The sequence below is a fragment of the Acinonyx jubatus genome, chromosome B3, assembly GCF_027475565.1.
Source record: "Acinonyx jubatus isolate Ajub_Pintada_27869175 chromosome B3, VMU_Ajub_asm_v1.0, whole genome shotgun sequence".
NCBI classification, from domain to species: Eukaryota; Metazoa; Chordata; class Mammalia; order Carnivora; family Felidae; genus Acinonyx; species Acinonyx jubatus.
In genome coordinates, this window is record NC_069386.1 from 134,062,245 (window position 1) to 134,079,026 (window position 16,782).

Consider the following 16,782-nt stretch of genomic DNA (forward strand, 5'->3'; position numbering starts at 1 on the left):
ATTTATTTTTGCGTATGGTGTAAGAAAGTGGTCCAGTTTCATTCTTCTGCATGTTGCTGTCCAGTTCTCCCAACACTGTTTGCTAAAGAGACTGTCTTTTTTCCATTGGATACTGTTTCCTGCTTTGTCAAAGATTGGTTGGCCATACGTTTGTGGGTCCATTTCTGGGTTCTCTATTCTATTGCATTGGTCTATGTGTCTGTTTTTGTGCCAATATCATACTGTCTTGATGATTACAGCATTGTAATACAGGCTAAAGTCTGGGATTGTGATGCCTCCAGTTTTGGTTTACTTTTTCAACATTACTTTGGCTTTTCAGGGTCCTTTGTGGTTCCATAAAAATTTTAGGATTGTTTGTTCTAGCTCTGTAAAGAATGCTGGTGCAATTTTGATTGGGATTGCATTGGATGTGTACATTGCTTTGGGTAATTTGTTTTTCCAATCCATGAGCATGAAATATTTTTCCATTTCTTTGTGTCTTCTTTAATTGCTTTCATAAGCTTTCTGTAATTTTCAGCATACAGATCTTTTACCTCTTTGTTTAGGTTTATTCCTAGGTATTTTATGGTTCTTGGTGCAATTGTAAATGAGACTGGTTCCTTGGTATCTCTTTCTGTTCCTTCATTATGGGTGTATATCACACAACCAATTTCTGTACATCGATTTTATATCCTGTGACTTTGCTGAATTCATGTATCAGTTCTAGCAGCTTTTTGGTGGAGTCGTTCAGGTTTCCCATGTAGAGTATCATGTCATTTGTGACAAGTGAAAGTTTGAATTCTTTGCCAATTTGGATGCCTTTCATTTCATTTTGTTGTCTGATTACTAAGGCTAAGACTTCCAACACTATGTTAAACAACAGTGGTGAGAGTGGACGTCCCTGTTGTGTTTCTGATCTCAGGGGGAAAGCCCTCAGTTTTTTCCCATTGAGGATGATATTAGCTGTGGGCCTTTCATATCTGGCTTTTATGACGTTAAGGTATGTTCTTTCTATTCTGACTTTCTTGAGGGTTTATATTAAGACACGATGCTGTATTTTGTCAAATGCTTTTCTGCATCTATTGACAGAATCATATGGTTCTTATCCTTTCTCCTGTTAATGTGATGTATCATGTTGATTGATTTGCAGATATTGAACCAGCCCTGCAGCTCAGGCATGAATCCCACTTGATCACGGTGAAAAATTCCTTTAATATACTGTTTAATTCGATTTGCTAGTATCTTGTTGAGAATTTTTGCACCCATTTTTCATCAGGGGTATTGGCCTGTAACTCTCCTTTTTAGTGGGGTCTCTGGTTTGGAAATCAAGATAATGTTGGCTTCATAGGATGCATCTGGAAGCTTTCCTTCTGTTTCTATTATTTGGAACAGCTTGAGAAGAATAGGTATTAACTTGCTTTAAATGTGTGGTAGAATTCCTCTGGGAAGCCTCTGGCCCAGGACTCTTATTTCTTGGGAGATTTTTGATAACTGATTCAATTTCTTTGCTGGTTATGGGTCTGTTCAAATTTTCTATTTCTTCCCTTTTGAGTTTTGGTAGTGTGTGAGTATCTAGGGATTTGTCCATTTCTTCCAAATTGTCCAGTTTGTTGGTATATAATTTTTCGTAGTATTCTCTAATAATTGTTCGTATTGCTGTGGTGTTGGTTGTGATCTCTCCTCTTTCATTCATGATTTTATCTATTTGGGTCTTCTCTCTTTTCTTTTTGAGAAGTCTCCTTAGGGGATTATCAATTTTGCTTATTCTTTCAAAAAATTAGCTCTTAGATTCATTGATCTGTTCTACTGGTTGCTTTTTATTTTATTCTATACTGTTTATTTGTGCTCTAATCTTTATTATTTTCTCTTCTTCTGCTGGCTTTGGGCTTTCTTTGCTGCTGTCTTTCTAGTTCCTTTAGGTGTGAGGTTAGGTTCTGTATTTGGGACCTTTCTTGCTTCTTGAGATAGGTCTGGATTGCAGTGTATTTTCCTCTTAGGACTGCCTTTGCTGCATCCCAAAGGGTTTGGACTGCCGTGTTTTCATTTTCATTTGTTTGCATATATTTTAAATGTCTTCTTTAATTTCCTGGTTGACCCATTCATTCTTTAGTAGGATATTCTTTAACCTTCATGTATTTGGGGGCTTTCCAAATTTTTTCTTGGGGTTGATTTCAAGTTTCATAGTGTTGTGATCTGAAAATATGTATGGTATGATCTCAGTCCTTTTGTATTTGTTGAGGGATGTTTTGTGAACCAGTGTGTGATCTATTTTGGAGAATGTTCCATGTGCCCTCAAGAAGAATGTGTATTCTTTTGGATGAAAAGTTCTGAATATATCTGTTAAGTCCATCTCGTCCAATATGTCATTCAGAGCTGTTGTTTCCTTATTGATTTTCTGCCTAGATGATCTGTCCATTGTTGTAAGTGGAATATTAAAGTCCCCTACAATCATGGTATTATTATCTCTACATTTATTTATGTTTGTGATTGATTTATATACTTGGTTGCTTCACGTTGGGGTCATAAACATTTACAATTGTTAGCTCTTCTTGATGGATAGACCTGTTAATTATGACATAGTGCCCTTCTTCATCTCTTGTTACAGTCTTTGTTTTAAAATCTAGTTTGTCTGATATAAGTATGGCTGTACTGTCTTTTGACATCCAGTAGCATGATAGATGGTCCTCCATCCCCTTGCTTTCAATCTGCAGGTGTCTTCGGGTCTAAAATGAGTCTCTTGTAGGCAGCGTATAGATGAATCTTGTTATTTTATCCGTTCTGGTATGCTATGTCTTTTGATTGAGGCAGTTAGTCCATTTACATTCAGAGTGATTATTGAAAGGTAAGGATTTAGTGTCATTGCATTATCTGTAGGTTTTGTGTTTATGGTGATGTCTTTGGTCTTTGTAGTCTTTGCTGCTTTTCACTCACAGAGTCCCCCTTAGGATCTCCTGCAGGGCTGGTTTGGTGGTCATGAACTCCTTTAGTTTTTGTTCATCTGGGAAACTCTTTATCTCTCTTTCTATTCTGCATGACAGCCTTGCTGGATAAAGGATTCTTGGCTACATATTTTTCCTGTTCAGCACTTTGAATATTTTCTGCCACTCCTTTCTGGCCTGCCAAGTTTCAATAGACAGGTCTGCTACTACCCTTATGTGTCTACCCTTGTAGGTTAAGACCCATTTTTCCCTAGCTGCTTTCAGAATTCTCTTTATCTTTGTATTTTTCCAGTTTCACTATGATATGTCATGGTGTTAACCTGTTTTAGTTGATTTTGAAAGGAGTTCTCTGTGTCCCCCTGGACTTGGATGTTTGTTTCCTTCCCCAGATTAGGGAAGTTCTCAACTATAATTTGTTCAAATAAACCTTTTCCCCCTTTCTCTCTCTTCTTCTGGAACTCCTATGATACAGATAATATTATTTCATTTCATTGAATCACTTAGTCTTCAATTATCCCTTCATGGTCTAGTAATTTCTGTTCCCTCTTTTTTTCAGCTTCATCATTTTTCATAATTTTGTCTTCTATTTCACCTATTCTCTCCTCTGTTTCTTCCATCCTTGCTGTCACTGCATCTAGTTTATTTTCCATCTCATTTACAAAATTTCTTAATTGATCGTGACTACTTCTTATGTCCTTGATCTATGCACCAATATACATTCTCTGCTGTCTTCTATGCTTTATTCAAGCCCAGCTCTTAGTCTTATGACTATTTTTCTAAATTGTTGTTCAGATATATTGTTTGTATCTGTTTTGGGCGATTCTCTGGCTGTCATTTCTTCCTGGAATTTCTTTCAAGGAGAATTCTTCCACTTCATCATTTTGGCTAGCCTTCTGTCATTTACATGATGTAATAGCTTGTTTTATGTCCTGCACCTGCAAGTACTACTATCTTAAGAAGGGGTCACACACTGTCCAGGGCCAGGCACTTCAGTAAGTGTTTTTGGAGTGTGTTGTATGCACTCTGTTGTCTTTGGCTGCTCACTTCCACTGCTTGTAGTGGTGGATTGTTTGGATCTTCTACCAAGTGTGCTTTGATTTGTTCATTGAAGTATCCCTGGAAAAAAGGAAAGCAAAGTGGTGGTGGGCGGGGGTGGGGGGAGCCTTATCCCATACAAGAAGAGAAATGAAAGGGGGTGGGGGGGAAATATAGGCAGAGAATCAGAGAAACTATAAGACTTAATCCAGAGAGAGGGAGAGGAAAATAAAGAGGAAGGAGATACAGAAAAGGTATAAAAAGAATAAGCATTCCTCATTAAAAAAACAACAGAAAGAAAGGAAGAAAGAAAGAAAAAAAGAAAGACAAAAGAAAGAAAGAAAATAAGAATTGACCAAAAATCAAATCAGAAACTATGAGCTTGATTCCAAAGGAAAGAAAAAAGAATAGAGGAGGGTAGAAAGAAAAAGAAGGGAAAAGAGAAGAGAAGGAAAGAAAAGAGGGAAAAAAATAATTAAAAAAAAATTTTTTTTAAACAGACTAACATTCAAAACTACAGGACAGTTGTCTGTTGGTGCCTGGGATGGGTGGCTGTGATGGTCTAGAGGAGAGGCCGTCTGGTTAGGTCAGTGTCAATCTCACTCTGGTAGATAAATAGTTACCAGGCATGGAGAGGTGGGGTTTGGTGTAAGCGGGTCCCACCTCCACTGGGGGCCACTGTGCTGTTCCCTGAAGCCCCACCACGTTGATTATGGGGAGAAAAATAGTGACACCTGAATATCTCCTCCCCAGACCAGGTGTCTCAAACCACCCTGTTCAGGCAGCCCTCACAGAGTAGCTCAGGCAGCTGGTGTGTCCTCCTAGGCACTTGGCTGGGATTCAAAACCTGATGTCTTAAAGGATCCCACACCCCGTGGACCTCGTTCTGGGGTAGCTCCATGCTGTGCAGCCAACAAAGGGCCTCTGGCTGTTGCCTGCAGGATCTTTTGTCATTGGGGGTCACTACACCCTCTTCCCACAGTAATCAAGGGAGGGGATTGCTCTCTCCCAGCATGCCCCCCGAGATCGCTCCAGTACCCCAGGGCTCCCTCCCCGCCAGGCAAATGCACACGGCAACACTCTAGTCCTGGGAAAGTCACGCACCCCTGAAAACTCCAGTCTTTAGCTCTTAAGCCTGTTTGCAAAGTAGAAACTGGCTCTCTCCCTATTCTTCGTTCCTTAGTCCATGGTCCAGAGAGGTTTTTCTCTTGTCCAAACACAAAACCACACTTCCACAGCCACTCTTTACCTCCTTTTGTCTCTCCATAGAAGGGGTTCCCCCTCTTTGTACCTATGACACCGTTTTCTCTCTTCCAATTCGTGAATAGGCACCTCTGTCCCACCAAGCTTTGTCCACCTGTAGAGATTTCTCTGTCACTCCACAGCCTGTATCCTTGGGTATTCCAAGTGTCTGACTTCAGTACAGCTGTGTTTGAGGGACAAGGGAAATTCTGGTCCCCCTACTTATCTGCCATCTTAACTCCTGGCTCTCCTCTGTTTCTTGGAAAAGTTTTTGTAGATTTATTATTATTTTTCACTTAAATATTTGATAGAATTCACCATTGGAACTGCCTGGTCTTGAAATTTTCTTTGCAGAAGAGTTTTAAATTATGGATTCAATTTTTTTCAATAGATAGTGCTATTTAAGTTTCCTGTTTATTCTTGAGTCATCTTTGGTGTAGTGTCAAAGAATTTGTCCATTTCATCAAAGTAGTCAGCTTTATTGGCATGAAATTGTTTATAATATACTTTTAATATCTGTAGGATCAGTAGTTATGCTACCTCTTTAATTCCTGACACTGGGGATTTGTGACTTCTTTTCTTTTCTTTTTTCTTGTCAGTCTGTATAGAGACATATCAATTTTAGTGAGCTTTTGACTAACAAACTACAGTAACCAGGCTTTTGGGTTGTTTTCATTGATTTTTCTCTTTGTTTTTTTATTTATTATTTTCTTTCTTCTATTTATTCATTTCTATTTATTATTTTCTTTCTTCTGATTACTTTAGATTTAATTCACTCTTGTCTATTATAAACAATATCTTTTTTGTCTTTTATAAATTTCTTTGTAAGCACTGGTTTAGCGGTATCCCACCATTCGATATTCTGTGTTCTCATTTACATTCAGTTCAAATTTAAAAAATTTTTGATGTTTATTTTTGAGAGAGGGACAGAGACAGAGACAGAGACAGAGCACAAGCGGGGGAGGGTCAGAGAGAGAGGGAGACACAAAATTCAAAGCAGGCTCCAGGCTCTGAGCTGTCAGCACAGAGCCCAATGTGGGGCTCGAACTCACTAACAGCAAGGTCATAACCTGAGCCAAAGTTGAATGCTTCACCAGCTGGGCCACCCAGGTGCCCACGGATTTTTAATTCCATTTGTGTTCAGAGAACATACTGTATATAATTCCAGTCATCTTAAACTTACTGAGACTTGTTTATGTCCCAGAATATAGTTGTTCTTGGTAAATGCTCAGTGTGCCCTAGAAAAGAATATGTCCTCTGCTGTTGTCAGGTAGTTTCCTATGCCAGTTGGTTCAAGCTTATTGATAGTGTTGTTCAAGTCTTCCATATATCTGTCTACTTATTCTATCAACTGTTGACAAAGTGGTATTGATATATCTCTGTAATTATGGATTTCTTTGTCTTTTCAGGTTTATCAGTTTTGCTTCATGTGTTGTGAATCTCTGTTATTAAGTGCATAAATATTTAGGATTATTATGTCTTCTTAATGAAATGAGTTTTGAAATGGCTGTCTTAATCTTTATTAATATTCTTTGCCGTGAACCATACTTTGATATTAATAAAGGTAGTCCAGTTTTCTTTTGGCTGGTGTTAGGATGGTATATCTTTTTCCATTCTTTTACTTTTTACCCTATTTGTGTCTTTATATTTTTCAAGTATATTTCTTATAGGCAGCATGTAGCTGGGTTTTGTTTTTTTAAAAAATCCAATCTGACAATCACTTCCTTTTAATTAGGAGTCTTTAAACCATCTTCATTTAATGTGTTTTGTGCCATTTTGGGGCCTAAATCTATCACCTTGCCATTTGTTTTCTGTAATTCCCATCTGTTCTTTGTTTCTTGTTCCTCTTTTTTTTTCTTTTGCCTTCTTTTGGATTGAATTTATAATGATTAAACTCTGACTATAATTTCCTCTTCTTTTTCTAGTTTCTTAAGATCGAAGCTAAGGTTGTTATTTTGAGAAACCTCTGTTCTATCATCAATATTTAATGCACTGAATTTCTTCCTTTAGCTGCGTTCTTCCAAATTTTTATATGTTCTCATTTCCATTCCGTTCAAAATACTTTCTCATTTCCCTTTTGATTTCTTCTTTTCCGACAAGTCATTTAGAAGTAGAAGTGTGTTTTTTAGTTATCTTATTAGCTACCTGTCTTAGGGTTTTTTTTTGTGGTTGATTTAGAGTTTATAGTATCCATTTTTGACTTACCACCTTCAAGTAATATTATACCACTTTGTGTATGTTATAAACATGTGTAGAAATAAACCAAACCATACATTATTATTATTTGTTCTTTAAATAATTATCTCTTAAAGAGACTTAAACTTTTTTTCAATATTAACTTATATTTGCTATTATTGCCATATTTATATTTGCCATTTTCAGTGTTTTTCTTTCCTTTTATGGATCTAAACTTCTATCTTTTTTCTGCTCAAAGGACTTCCTTATTCTTTCTTTAATTTTTTTTTTTTTGATGTTTTATTTGTTTTTGAGAGCAGGGGAGGGGCAGAGAGGGAGGAGAATAGAGAATCTGAAGCAGGCTCTGAGCCGACAGCAGCGAGCCTGATGCAGGGCTTGAACTCACGAACTGTGAGATCACGATCTGAGCTAAAGTCAGATGCTCAACCAACTGAGCCACCCAGGCGCCCCTCCTTTACTATTTCTTACACAGGTCTGAAGCGCCTGGGTGGTTCAGTTGGTTGAGCATCTGACTTTGGCTCAAGTCATGATCTCATGGCTCGTTAGTTCAAGCCCCGCGTTGGGCTCTGTGCTGGCAGCTCAGAGCCTGGAGCCTGCTTCGGATTCTGTGTCTCCCTCTCTCTCTGCCCCTAACCCACTTGCATTCTGTCTCTGTCTCTCTCAAAAATAAATAAACATTAAAAAAAAAAAACCCATTTTTTACACAAGTCTGCTGGTGACTGATTGCTTCAGCTTTTGTGTATGAGAATGTTTTTATTTTGCCTTCATTTTTGGAAGATATTTTCACTGGGTAGTGAATTTTAGGTTCAAAGATTTGTTTGTTTTCAGTGCTGTAAAGATGTTTCTCCTCCAGTCTTCTTGCTTCCATTGTTTCCAACAAGAAATCTGTATTATTCTAATCTTTTTTTCTCCTGTATGTAATATATGGTTTTGTTGTTGTTGTTGTTGTTTGGTCTCTTCTAAGATCTTGTCTCTACCATTATTGTTAAGCAATTTGATGGTGAAACACCTTAGTGTAGTTTCCTTTGTGTTTCTTGTGCTTGGGTTTGTTGAACTTCTTGCATCCGTGGATTTATAGTTTTCTTTATATTTGGAAAAGTATCAGCTATTGTTTCTTCAAATATTTCCTTCTGTGCCTCTACTTGACACACTCAATATTTCCTCTAGTTTCTTGACCCCATTGAATATAGTTATAATAACTGTTCTAATGTCCTTCTTTATTAATTCTGTTACCTGTATCATTTGGGGTCTTTTCCAGTTGATTGATTTTTATTCTCATTATAGGTCACCTTTTCCTGCTTCTTTGTATGCCTGGTAATTTTTTATTACATTCTTGACATTTTGAATTTGACTTTCTTGAGTGCTGGATATTTTTGTATCCCTATAAATATTTTTGAGCTGTATTCTGTGTTATAGTTAAATTATTTAGAAATAGTTATTTTCCTTTTGAAACTTGCTTGTAAGCCTTGCCAGGTGATCAGAGCTGCATTTTGTCTAGAGCTAATGTTTCTTCACTATGAAGGGACTAACCTTCTAAGTATTCTACGTGATGTTCTATTAAATGTAAGAATTGTCTACTGTCACCAGTTTGTGGGAACACAAACTGTTGCTGGTGCCATGTGATCATCTCTCTAATCTCCTGGGGTTGTTTTTCTTCAGCCTCGGGTAGTTTTTCTTACATGTGTGCACTGGTCAGTATTTAGCTGAAGACTCAAGGGGGACCCTTTATGCATCTTCAGAGTTCTCTCTTGTGCTCTCTTTCTGTGAAGCTCTCTCCTCTGCAGTATTCTGCCTGACAGACTACACACCTTGACCTCCCTGGACTCCCAGCTCCATCTCAACTCAGGAAGATAGTTAGGCTCTTCCCAGGTCCCTCCTCCTGTGCTACTGCTGGCAAGCTTTCTAGCAGTTAGCTAAGATATTGTAGGGCTTACCTTGTTTCCTCTCCCTCGGGGATCACTGTGCTGCATTGCTGATGCCCAGTGTCTGAAAATCATTGTTTCATACACTCCATCTGGAATTTTACTCGTTCTAGGCAAGAGGGTAAAATCTGGTCTTTGTTAGTCCATCTTTGCTGAAAGAGAAAGTTTTACAACTAATTTTAGTTTTGAGGGCTAGAACAAACATGGAGTGAAATGAATACAGTCTAACTGAGCAGAAAGTCTTCATTTATCCTGTAGCATAAACTGAGATAAAAGGAAATGTATCACTTTTATTTTGGTGGAAAGCAACCTATTTTTTTTTTTTATTGTCCTTCCATTTTCTGGATATTGTTTCTGCAGAGGAAAAAAAAAATCCAACCAACTTTATTATGACATTACACAACCCAGAATAAATTACATCTAATTCCTACTGACAGCTTTGTGGGAGCCACTAGGAAAAGAGAACTGAAATGACTGTTATTCAGTAAGTCAAATTAGCATTCCTGAAATAGGATGACTGCTGGCTTATATAATGCTATCAATAATAATGAGATTTAACTTGAAGACTTCAGTCATGTGATTCTTAAGTCACAAACCTGAAGGGCCTTTGCAGATATATTTTAGAATGATATGGTCACGTGTTTTGTAAATGGGCTAATAGCAAAAACCCTTCTAAACCCAACCTCACTATTCCCCTTGATTGCCTCATACAGGCCATTAGCCCCAAGAACAGCACTGGGAGAGGTGTCCACCCAGGGTCAGAGTACTCAGTGCCTCCTGGCTTCTACCCTCCTTGGTCCCTCAGGATCTTAGCAGGAGGTTAGTTTGGGCATTTCCTAAATATCAAGAGGCATATAGGCTTGCTCCATATTACATAGGTCAAAAGTCAATGCAAGTTTGTAGACATTAGGACCCTTAGAGCTTGTTTTTTGCTGTACAGACATTGGAGAGGAAGTGGTTAGACTAGTTTATTTTTTCCCAGTCAGAATGTTTACATGAGCCAATCCTGCTAATGGCCAGAGAGCATAGCCTTATCTGTCTCTGACGTTTGTAATCCCACAAGTTTTTTATAAGGGTTGGTGGTTGGAGGAGGCAGAGAGAAAATGTCATTTTCTGATATTTTGAGTTTTTGTCCAATTATATCATCTGGTACATATCATACCACATTCCTAAACACAATATTTATGCTAGAGATGGAGTATTACATGGCTGCAACATGAGCCATGTGCTTAGGGGTGAACATCAGTGGAAGTCAAATTAGCAAATTGTGTATCTCAACAAAATGCTCAAAGCAGAACTGCAACCAGATTGAGCCTTGGGAACAAAAGCATAGAGAGAAATGTAATTTGTCACTTCACCAAGTTTGTGTGTGTGTGTGTGTGTGTGTGTGTGTTGATGAATCACATGAGCCTTGCAGCCCGTGGCCATGAGTAGTAAACAGACAGGTCATTATCCTGCATCCCAGCAGTCCTCCCACTAATTCTTTCATTTTGTTCATGGCACAGCTCCCCTCCCATTTGCCGACACTTTGAAACCTCACCTTCGGGGCGCCTGGGGGGCTGAACATCTGACTTCGGCTCAGCTCATGATCTCACAGTTTGAGCCCCGCGTCGAGCTCTGTGCTGACAGCTCAGGGCCTGGAGCCTGCTTCGGATTCTGTCTCCCTCTCTCTCTGCCCCTCCCCCGCTCATGCTCTTTCTCTCTCTCTCTCTGTCAAAAATAAATAAACATTAAAAAAATATATAAAAAAAAGAAACCTCACCTTCTGCTCTGACCTTTTCCTTGCTCCAAAGAGCAGACCTGTCCTCAGACCCTCTCAGGTTGTATCTGCAGGCAGCCACCCTTCTCCCTCCTGGAAGCCATGCCTGGTCTTACCTGGACCATCGAGGCAGCCTCCATCTGGCCTCCATGGTCCATCCTCTTCCTCATCCTAGTCTGCAGATTGCTGCCACAGTGACTTTTCTGGAACACAGCTCCACTCATGGTGAATGGGGCTTCCCTCTTCAAAGTTATATTGGATTTGGAAACAAATCCAAATCCCTTGATGTGGCCTCCCAAGGCATCATGGGCGGATGATGAGGGGCCTCACCTCTGCTTTTCTAAACATGTTTCTCGTGACCCCCCCCTCCTGAGAACCTCACGCTTCAGCATCAACTGAATCCCTAACACCTCCTCACCCTTGGCACACTCCCAACTGTGGGCTGTGCTTCCTGGAGTGTGCCCTGGAATTCGCTTGCTAGGACTGCTGTGAGAGCACCACAGAATCGGCAGCTGAAACATGGAAACTTCTTATCCCACAGTCCGGAAGCCAGAAGTCCGAGGTCAGGGGGCAGCAGGGCTGTTCCTTCTGAGGGCTGTGAGGGAGAATCTGCTCTATCCTGACCCCCTAGCTTCGGGAGGTTGGTTGGCAGTCTTTGGCTTTCTTTGGCTTGTGTCCAAATCTTCCCCTTTTTCTAAGAGCATCAGTCATACTGGTAGGGGCTACCTACCACAGAAGGACCTCACCTTAACTCAATTACATCTGCATTGACCCCTCTTCCAAATAAATTCCCATTCTGAAGCAGTGTGGGTAGGGACCATGAGGGGGCACAATTCAACCCATGACACTGTACTTCTCTGTTGAATTCGGAGTAGAGAGGGTTGGAAGGAACAGAGTGAAGTGATATGATGCATATTTAGTACAGTAAAGGTCTGAGCAATGCTGTAATAAGGAACCTAGCATCTCCAGACTTACTATACCAGTGCTCCCCCATTTAAACCCACCAAACTAGAGTCCTATGGGACACACTTTGGGAAACACTGTCTTCTGTCCCTAACTTGTGGATTTACGAGGCAGCCTTATATTCCAGAGGGCTGAAACGTGGCTGAGAGACCAAAGCAGGGAGAGGGGAGCTGCTCCTGGAGGCCCTTGGGCCAGACACCATGTGGCTTCCTAGGAAAGGCACAGCAGAGGGGCTCAGGGTGGGCCAGAGAGGCAGCAGAAGGGCGGGGCTCCCTAGATGCCTGCAGTTTGAGCGGCTCGCCCTCTGTTGGAGCAGGGACCCCGCTGCTCGCCTGCATGTGACCTGTGCCGTCCAAACCTCCGCCCCAAGTCACTCTTGCTGTATTCCCACCTTCCAAATCACAGCCAGGCTACTTTGGGGCTTAATTTTTTTTTTTTTCCATCACTGAAGCATTTCAACCAATTCCCAGCGATATTTTCTTAACGACTCTGGGCAAATAGAGTCGCCATCCTACTCGGAGACTCCGTCTCAGAGATCCCGTGGAGGAAATTCTGTTTCAAGAAAGTGAGGATTTAATTAAATAAATACACATTTAATTTCCCATGTGTGGTCGCTTTCAAGAGACAATCAGTCATTTACTCTAAAGTGTGTGTTTCAGGCACTCATGGGGCACTTATTAACCTCCAAATGCCACCAGCTCAGCAGGGTCTGGCCTCAGAAAGATGTTTTCCTGTTAATGGATAACTCCGCAGCAGGGTCCCACCCTTTTGTGATGTCAAAGGGGTTCTGTGTGCTCTGCTCTCCTGTGCAGTAATGGAAGCGAATGGGGGTGGGGATGGAGACCGCTAATAACAAGGCCTCTGTGTTTCTCCACACAGCTGATACCTATGTGGTTGCCGATGATCCAGTCAAATACCAAGGTAAGTCATCCCTGGTGGACTGGAAGCCCAGTCCCCTCCAGAGAAGGGTCGTGACATTACCAGGGCTCACTGATGCTCCACTTACCATGGAGCAAGGTGAATTCACCCTGCTCTCGGCCGCCCAGTGCTGATAAAGTGGGAGACTGTGGGCCAGGTAAGGGCCGTGCAGGCCGAGATGATAGCAGGGGCCACGCGCGTCCTGTTCGCTCTCTATGAGGATGTGGGTGGAGGGGGGATCCCAGAGTCCGGACGAGGCTCAGTTCCTGACCAGAACACAGGCCTACCCTATCTTTAGGTAGGGATCTGGGCCCGCGCGTGTTCATTGCTATCTCCTGGCCACTAAAATGGACTTTTTGTGGGGCGCCTGGCTGGCTCAGACAGACAATAGAGCGTATGACCCTTGATCTCGGGGTTGTGACTTCAAGCCCCACGTGGGGTGTAGAGATTACCTAAATGAACTGTAAAAAATAAAATGGACTTGTGGGGCACCTGGGTGGCTTAGTCAGTTAAGTGTCTGACTTTGGCTCAGGTCATCATCTCACAGTTTGTGAGTTTGAGCCCCATGTCAGCTGTGCTGACAGCTCAGAGCCTGGAGCCTGTTCGGATTCTGTGTGTCTCTCTCTCACTGCCCCTCCCCTGCTCGCCCATGCTCTCTCTCTCTCTCTCTCTTTCAAAAATAAACATTAAAAAGGTTGTTGTTGTTTTTTTTTTTAAATAAAATGGGCTTTAAAAAAATGCTTATTTATTCTTGAGAGAGTGCAAGTTGGAGGGGGCGGGTACCGAGAGAGGAAGACAGAAGATGCGATGTGGGCTCTGCACTGACAGCGGAGAGCCCCATGCGAGACTTGAACTCACAAACTGTGAGATCATGACCTGAGTTGAAATCAGACATTCAACCAGCCGAGCCACGCAAGTGCCCCTAAAATGGACTTTTTGTGACAAGAAGAATTCTATTAAGGAAGGATAACATTGAATGAATGATGGACTTGAGCTAGAAGGGCAAGGATCTGGCCCCATCCTTTGTTTTACATATGAGGAAACATAGGACCAGAAAGAAGGGTAACTGGGGGGGGGGGGGGGGGGGTGCAGTCAGGAAGGGAAAGACCCTGTCCCAGTGACTTTTCTGCTGCCAGACCCCGCCTCGAGTGACACACTGTCATCACTTGGGCAAAACCTACTCCATGACTAGTAAAGTTACTTGACATTATGATGGCAGAGCTTAGCCACCTGCTCCACCCAAACCTGGGCTCCGTCTATGGCGTGAGGATTACAGGACAAGCAGGGGGCAGAAGATGGAAACCTTCTGCCTGAATTTCTTCTCAGAGGTGGGGAGGGATGTTGGCTGCAATAAGGGGGGGGTGACCTCAAGGTACCCAGACACGGAGAGAGAAATGCAGCCATCTGCAGTGACTGCAGGCGTGGTCTTATTCGTGGTGTTGGTGCAGTTTGTGGCCACAGGTGGGGGCCCCGACACCGCCGAAGTCCTATCTCCCGCTAGCTTTTACTATGAAAACAGTCACTTGTACTTCCTCCTTGAGGCATTGGATTGCCCCTGCCCCTGCTTTGTGGAACTCTGAGGAGGCCCAGAGAGCTTTGGACCTAGCTTCTCTGTGTGCGCTAACACGAAAACAGAGAGACTGTAACCATGATTAAAATGTAATGAGCACATATTACGCGCCAACTTCCGTTCTAAACCCTCCGTTAACTCATTTATCCTTAAAAAACAAACAAACAAACCCACGAGGTGTTACTATCCCCAGTCTGTCCATGAGAAAATCCAAACGCAGCCCGGAAAATCTTGTTCCCAGGGTTGTCCACAAAGGAGCTAGGATTTGAACCCAGGGAGCTGGCTGCAGAGCCCAGGCCCTTCGCCGCTGTCCCAGGCGCTCGTGGTGAATAAGCGCCCAGGGGTCAAGAATACGTGTCAGCTGTCAGTGCCCGTTGCGATGGATGAGTCAAGCTGGGACTGGCATTACTGGGATGGATCTGGGCCAGAGTGACTTTAGAATCATGCTGCCTGCCCACATCCCCTGCCCTGCACGCTGCCAAATTGGAGAGCTGGCCTTCCTGTTCAGGCCAGACAGCGCTTGAACCACGTAGGAGTTCTGCCTGCAGAAGATGCCCAAGCCGGCGCTCCCTGGGTTGACCGTGCCCACTTGGAGGAAAGAAACTAAACTTAGATGTCTTGCCCTTTCTTAACAGCACTTATCCGCCGGACTCCAGCTTCGCCTCCAGGCCATTCAGAACCACGTGAACCACCACAGCTTACGGACGCTGCCGGGCTCCACCCAGAGCAGTGCCGGCCTGGTGGCCCTTCGCAAGTGGCTGCAGTGCACCCAGTTCAAAATGGCCCAGGTGGAGATCCAGTCCTCGGAAGCAGCCTCTCAATTTTATCCTCTATGAGTGGACTCCTCGGCTCTCAGTGTCAACACTCTGGTTTAGCAATAATGGGTTTCAAAACAAAACAATTTGATCCAAGCAGGTTGGGGAACATACTGGTACTGTCCATTCTCTTTCTAGTCTAGTAAAAGACGTGCAAAGGCCAGAGAGGGCCAACAATGAAGCTTTCTTGCTACACATATTTCTGATGACTCCTTGGGCTATCTGATTAAGTGTTTCCTTACATTATTTTTTAAAAAACCAAATCATTTTTCTTTAACTAACTTCTATTTTTTTTAAGAAAAAAAATAGACTGGTGGGTACTCACAGAAAAGTTGTATAAGTCCCCCTGTTGCTATTTTTGATGATAGAGAATAAATAGGGTTTTTGAAACCTTTGTAGTGTTTTTTCTTAAAATCCACTCTTGGCAATGCAATAAAAAACCCGTCACCACAAGCCAGTGACACTTGACTGAAGCTTTTTGTCATTATCCTGGGAAAAGTGGCAGCTTGCAAGGACCATTACAAAGTGCACTTAGAAATTAGGTGGTTAACCTGTGCCAATTGTTTTTTTCTTTGTTTTATAATCTCATTTTCCAAAACTGTCCAGTAAGTTTTATTATTTTTAAAACTAATTTTTCAACTCATTCGTTCTAGGCTGTACTTTCTTGTAAGCTTTATGACAACCACTTAAGTTTTGTGAATAATAAATTTTATTCTTTTGTTAATACTTGTAATACAATTCAATTTAAAACTGTAGATCGCACACTGGACCAGACGACTCCCCACGCTGGCACAGAACACTGCACCTGAAGTTATGTTTCATAAAACAGAATTTTAATAGTGTAAGAACACCAAGATTTATCAGCACTCCTACTTAGCATTTGACTGTGCATTCACAAATGATCTTTCTCTTCTCTATCCCTGTAATGCACTGACGACAAGAAGACTTACTATACATTTAAGCTGTATATTGAAATGCTATTAAATGCATTTTTTATTATCTCTGTGAGCCTGGGGTTTTTTAAAATCAGTTTATACGTTTCTTGTAAACTTGGAAAACTCCTCTAACTTCCCTTAACACTTAAGTACAACTATTGAGAGGAAAGGCTTTCTTTCGGGTCATTTTGGTAAGAGAAATACACAATTTACTTGAAGTCTGTTCTCCAGGAAGGACCTGAGGGCACAAGGCCATTTTATTTATTTATTTATTTATTTATTTATTTATTTATTTACTTACTTACTTACTTATTTATGTTGGTTATTAGGAGGCTTCTCTTTTCTGCTGGGAAGTCCGATCTCTTCATGCTTCTCAGGGGGAAACAAGTCCTCAATTGTTTAAGTGTTTCACGTGAGTTCTAGAAAGACAAGGTGGGAGAGCTTCGTCCCTATGAAAATTTGCAGGGAGCCACTCGGTTCCTAGATTAAGAACATAGCAATGATCATTC

General features: G+C 41.6%; 1 protein-coding gene across 20 annotated transcripts in view; it reads left to right on the forward strand.

Annotated features, from left to right (window-relative positions):
- Nucleotides 1-16,337, forward strand: part of UNC79 (unc-79 homolog, NALCN channel complex subunit) — a 315,670-nt gene extending 299,333 nt beyond the window's left edge. For all 20 annotated transcript variants that reach the window (XM_053224882.1, XM_053224883.1, XM_053224884.1 and 17 more), the window contains 2 exons: nt 12,915-12,956; nt 15,159-16,337. In XM_053224882.1, coding sequence (XP_053080857.1) covers nt 12,915-12,956; nt 15,159-15,359 — 243 coding nt within the window. In that variant the 3' untranslated portion in view covers nt 15,360-16,337. The remainder of the gene's footprint in view (nt 1-12,914; nt 12,957-15,158) is intronic.
- The last annotated feature ends 445 nt before the right edge of the window (nt 16,338-16,782 follow it).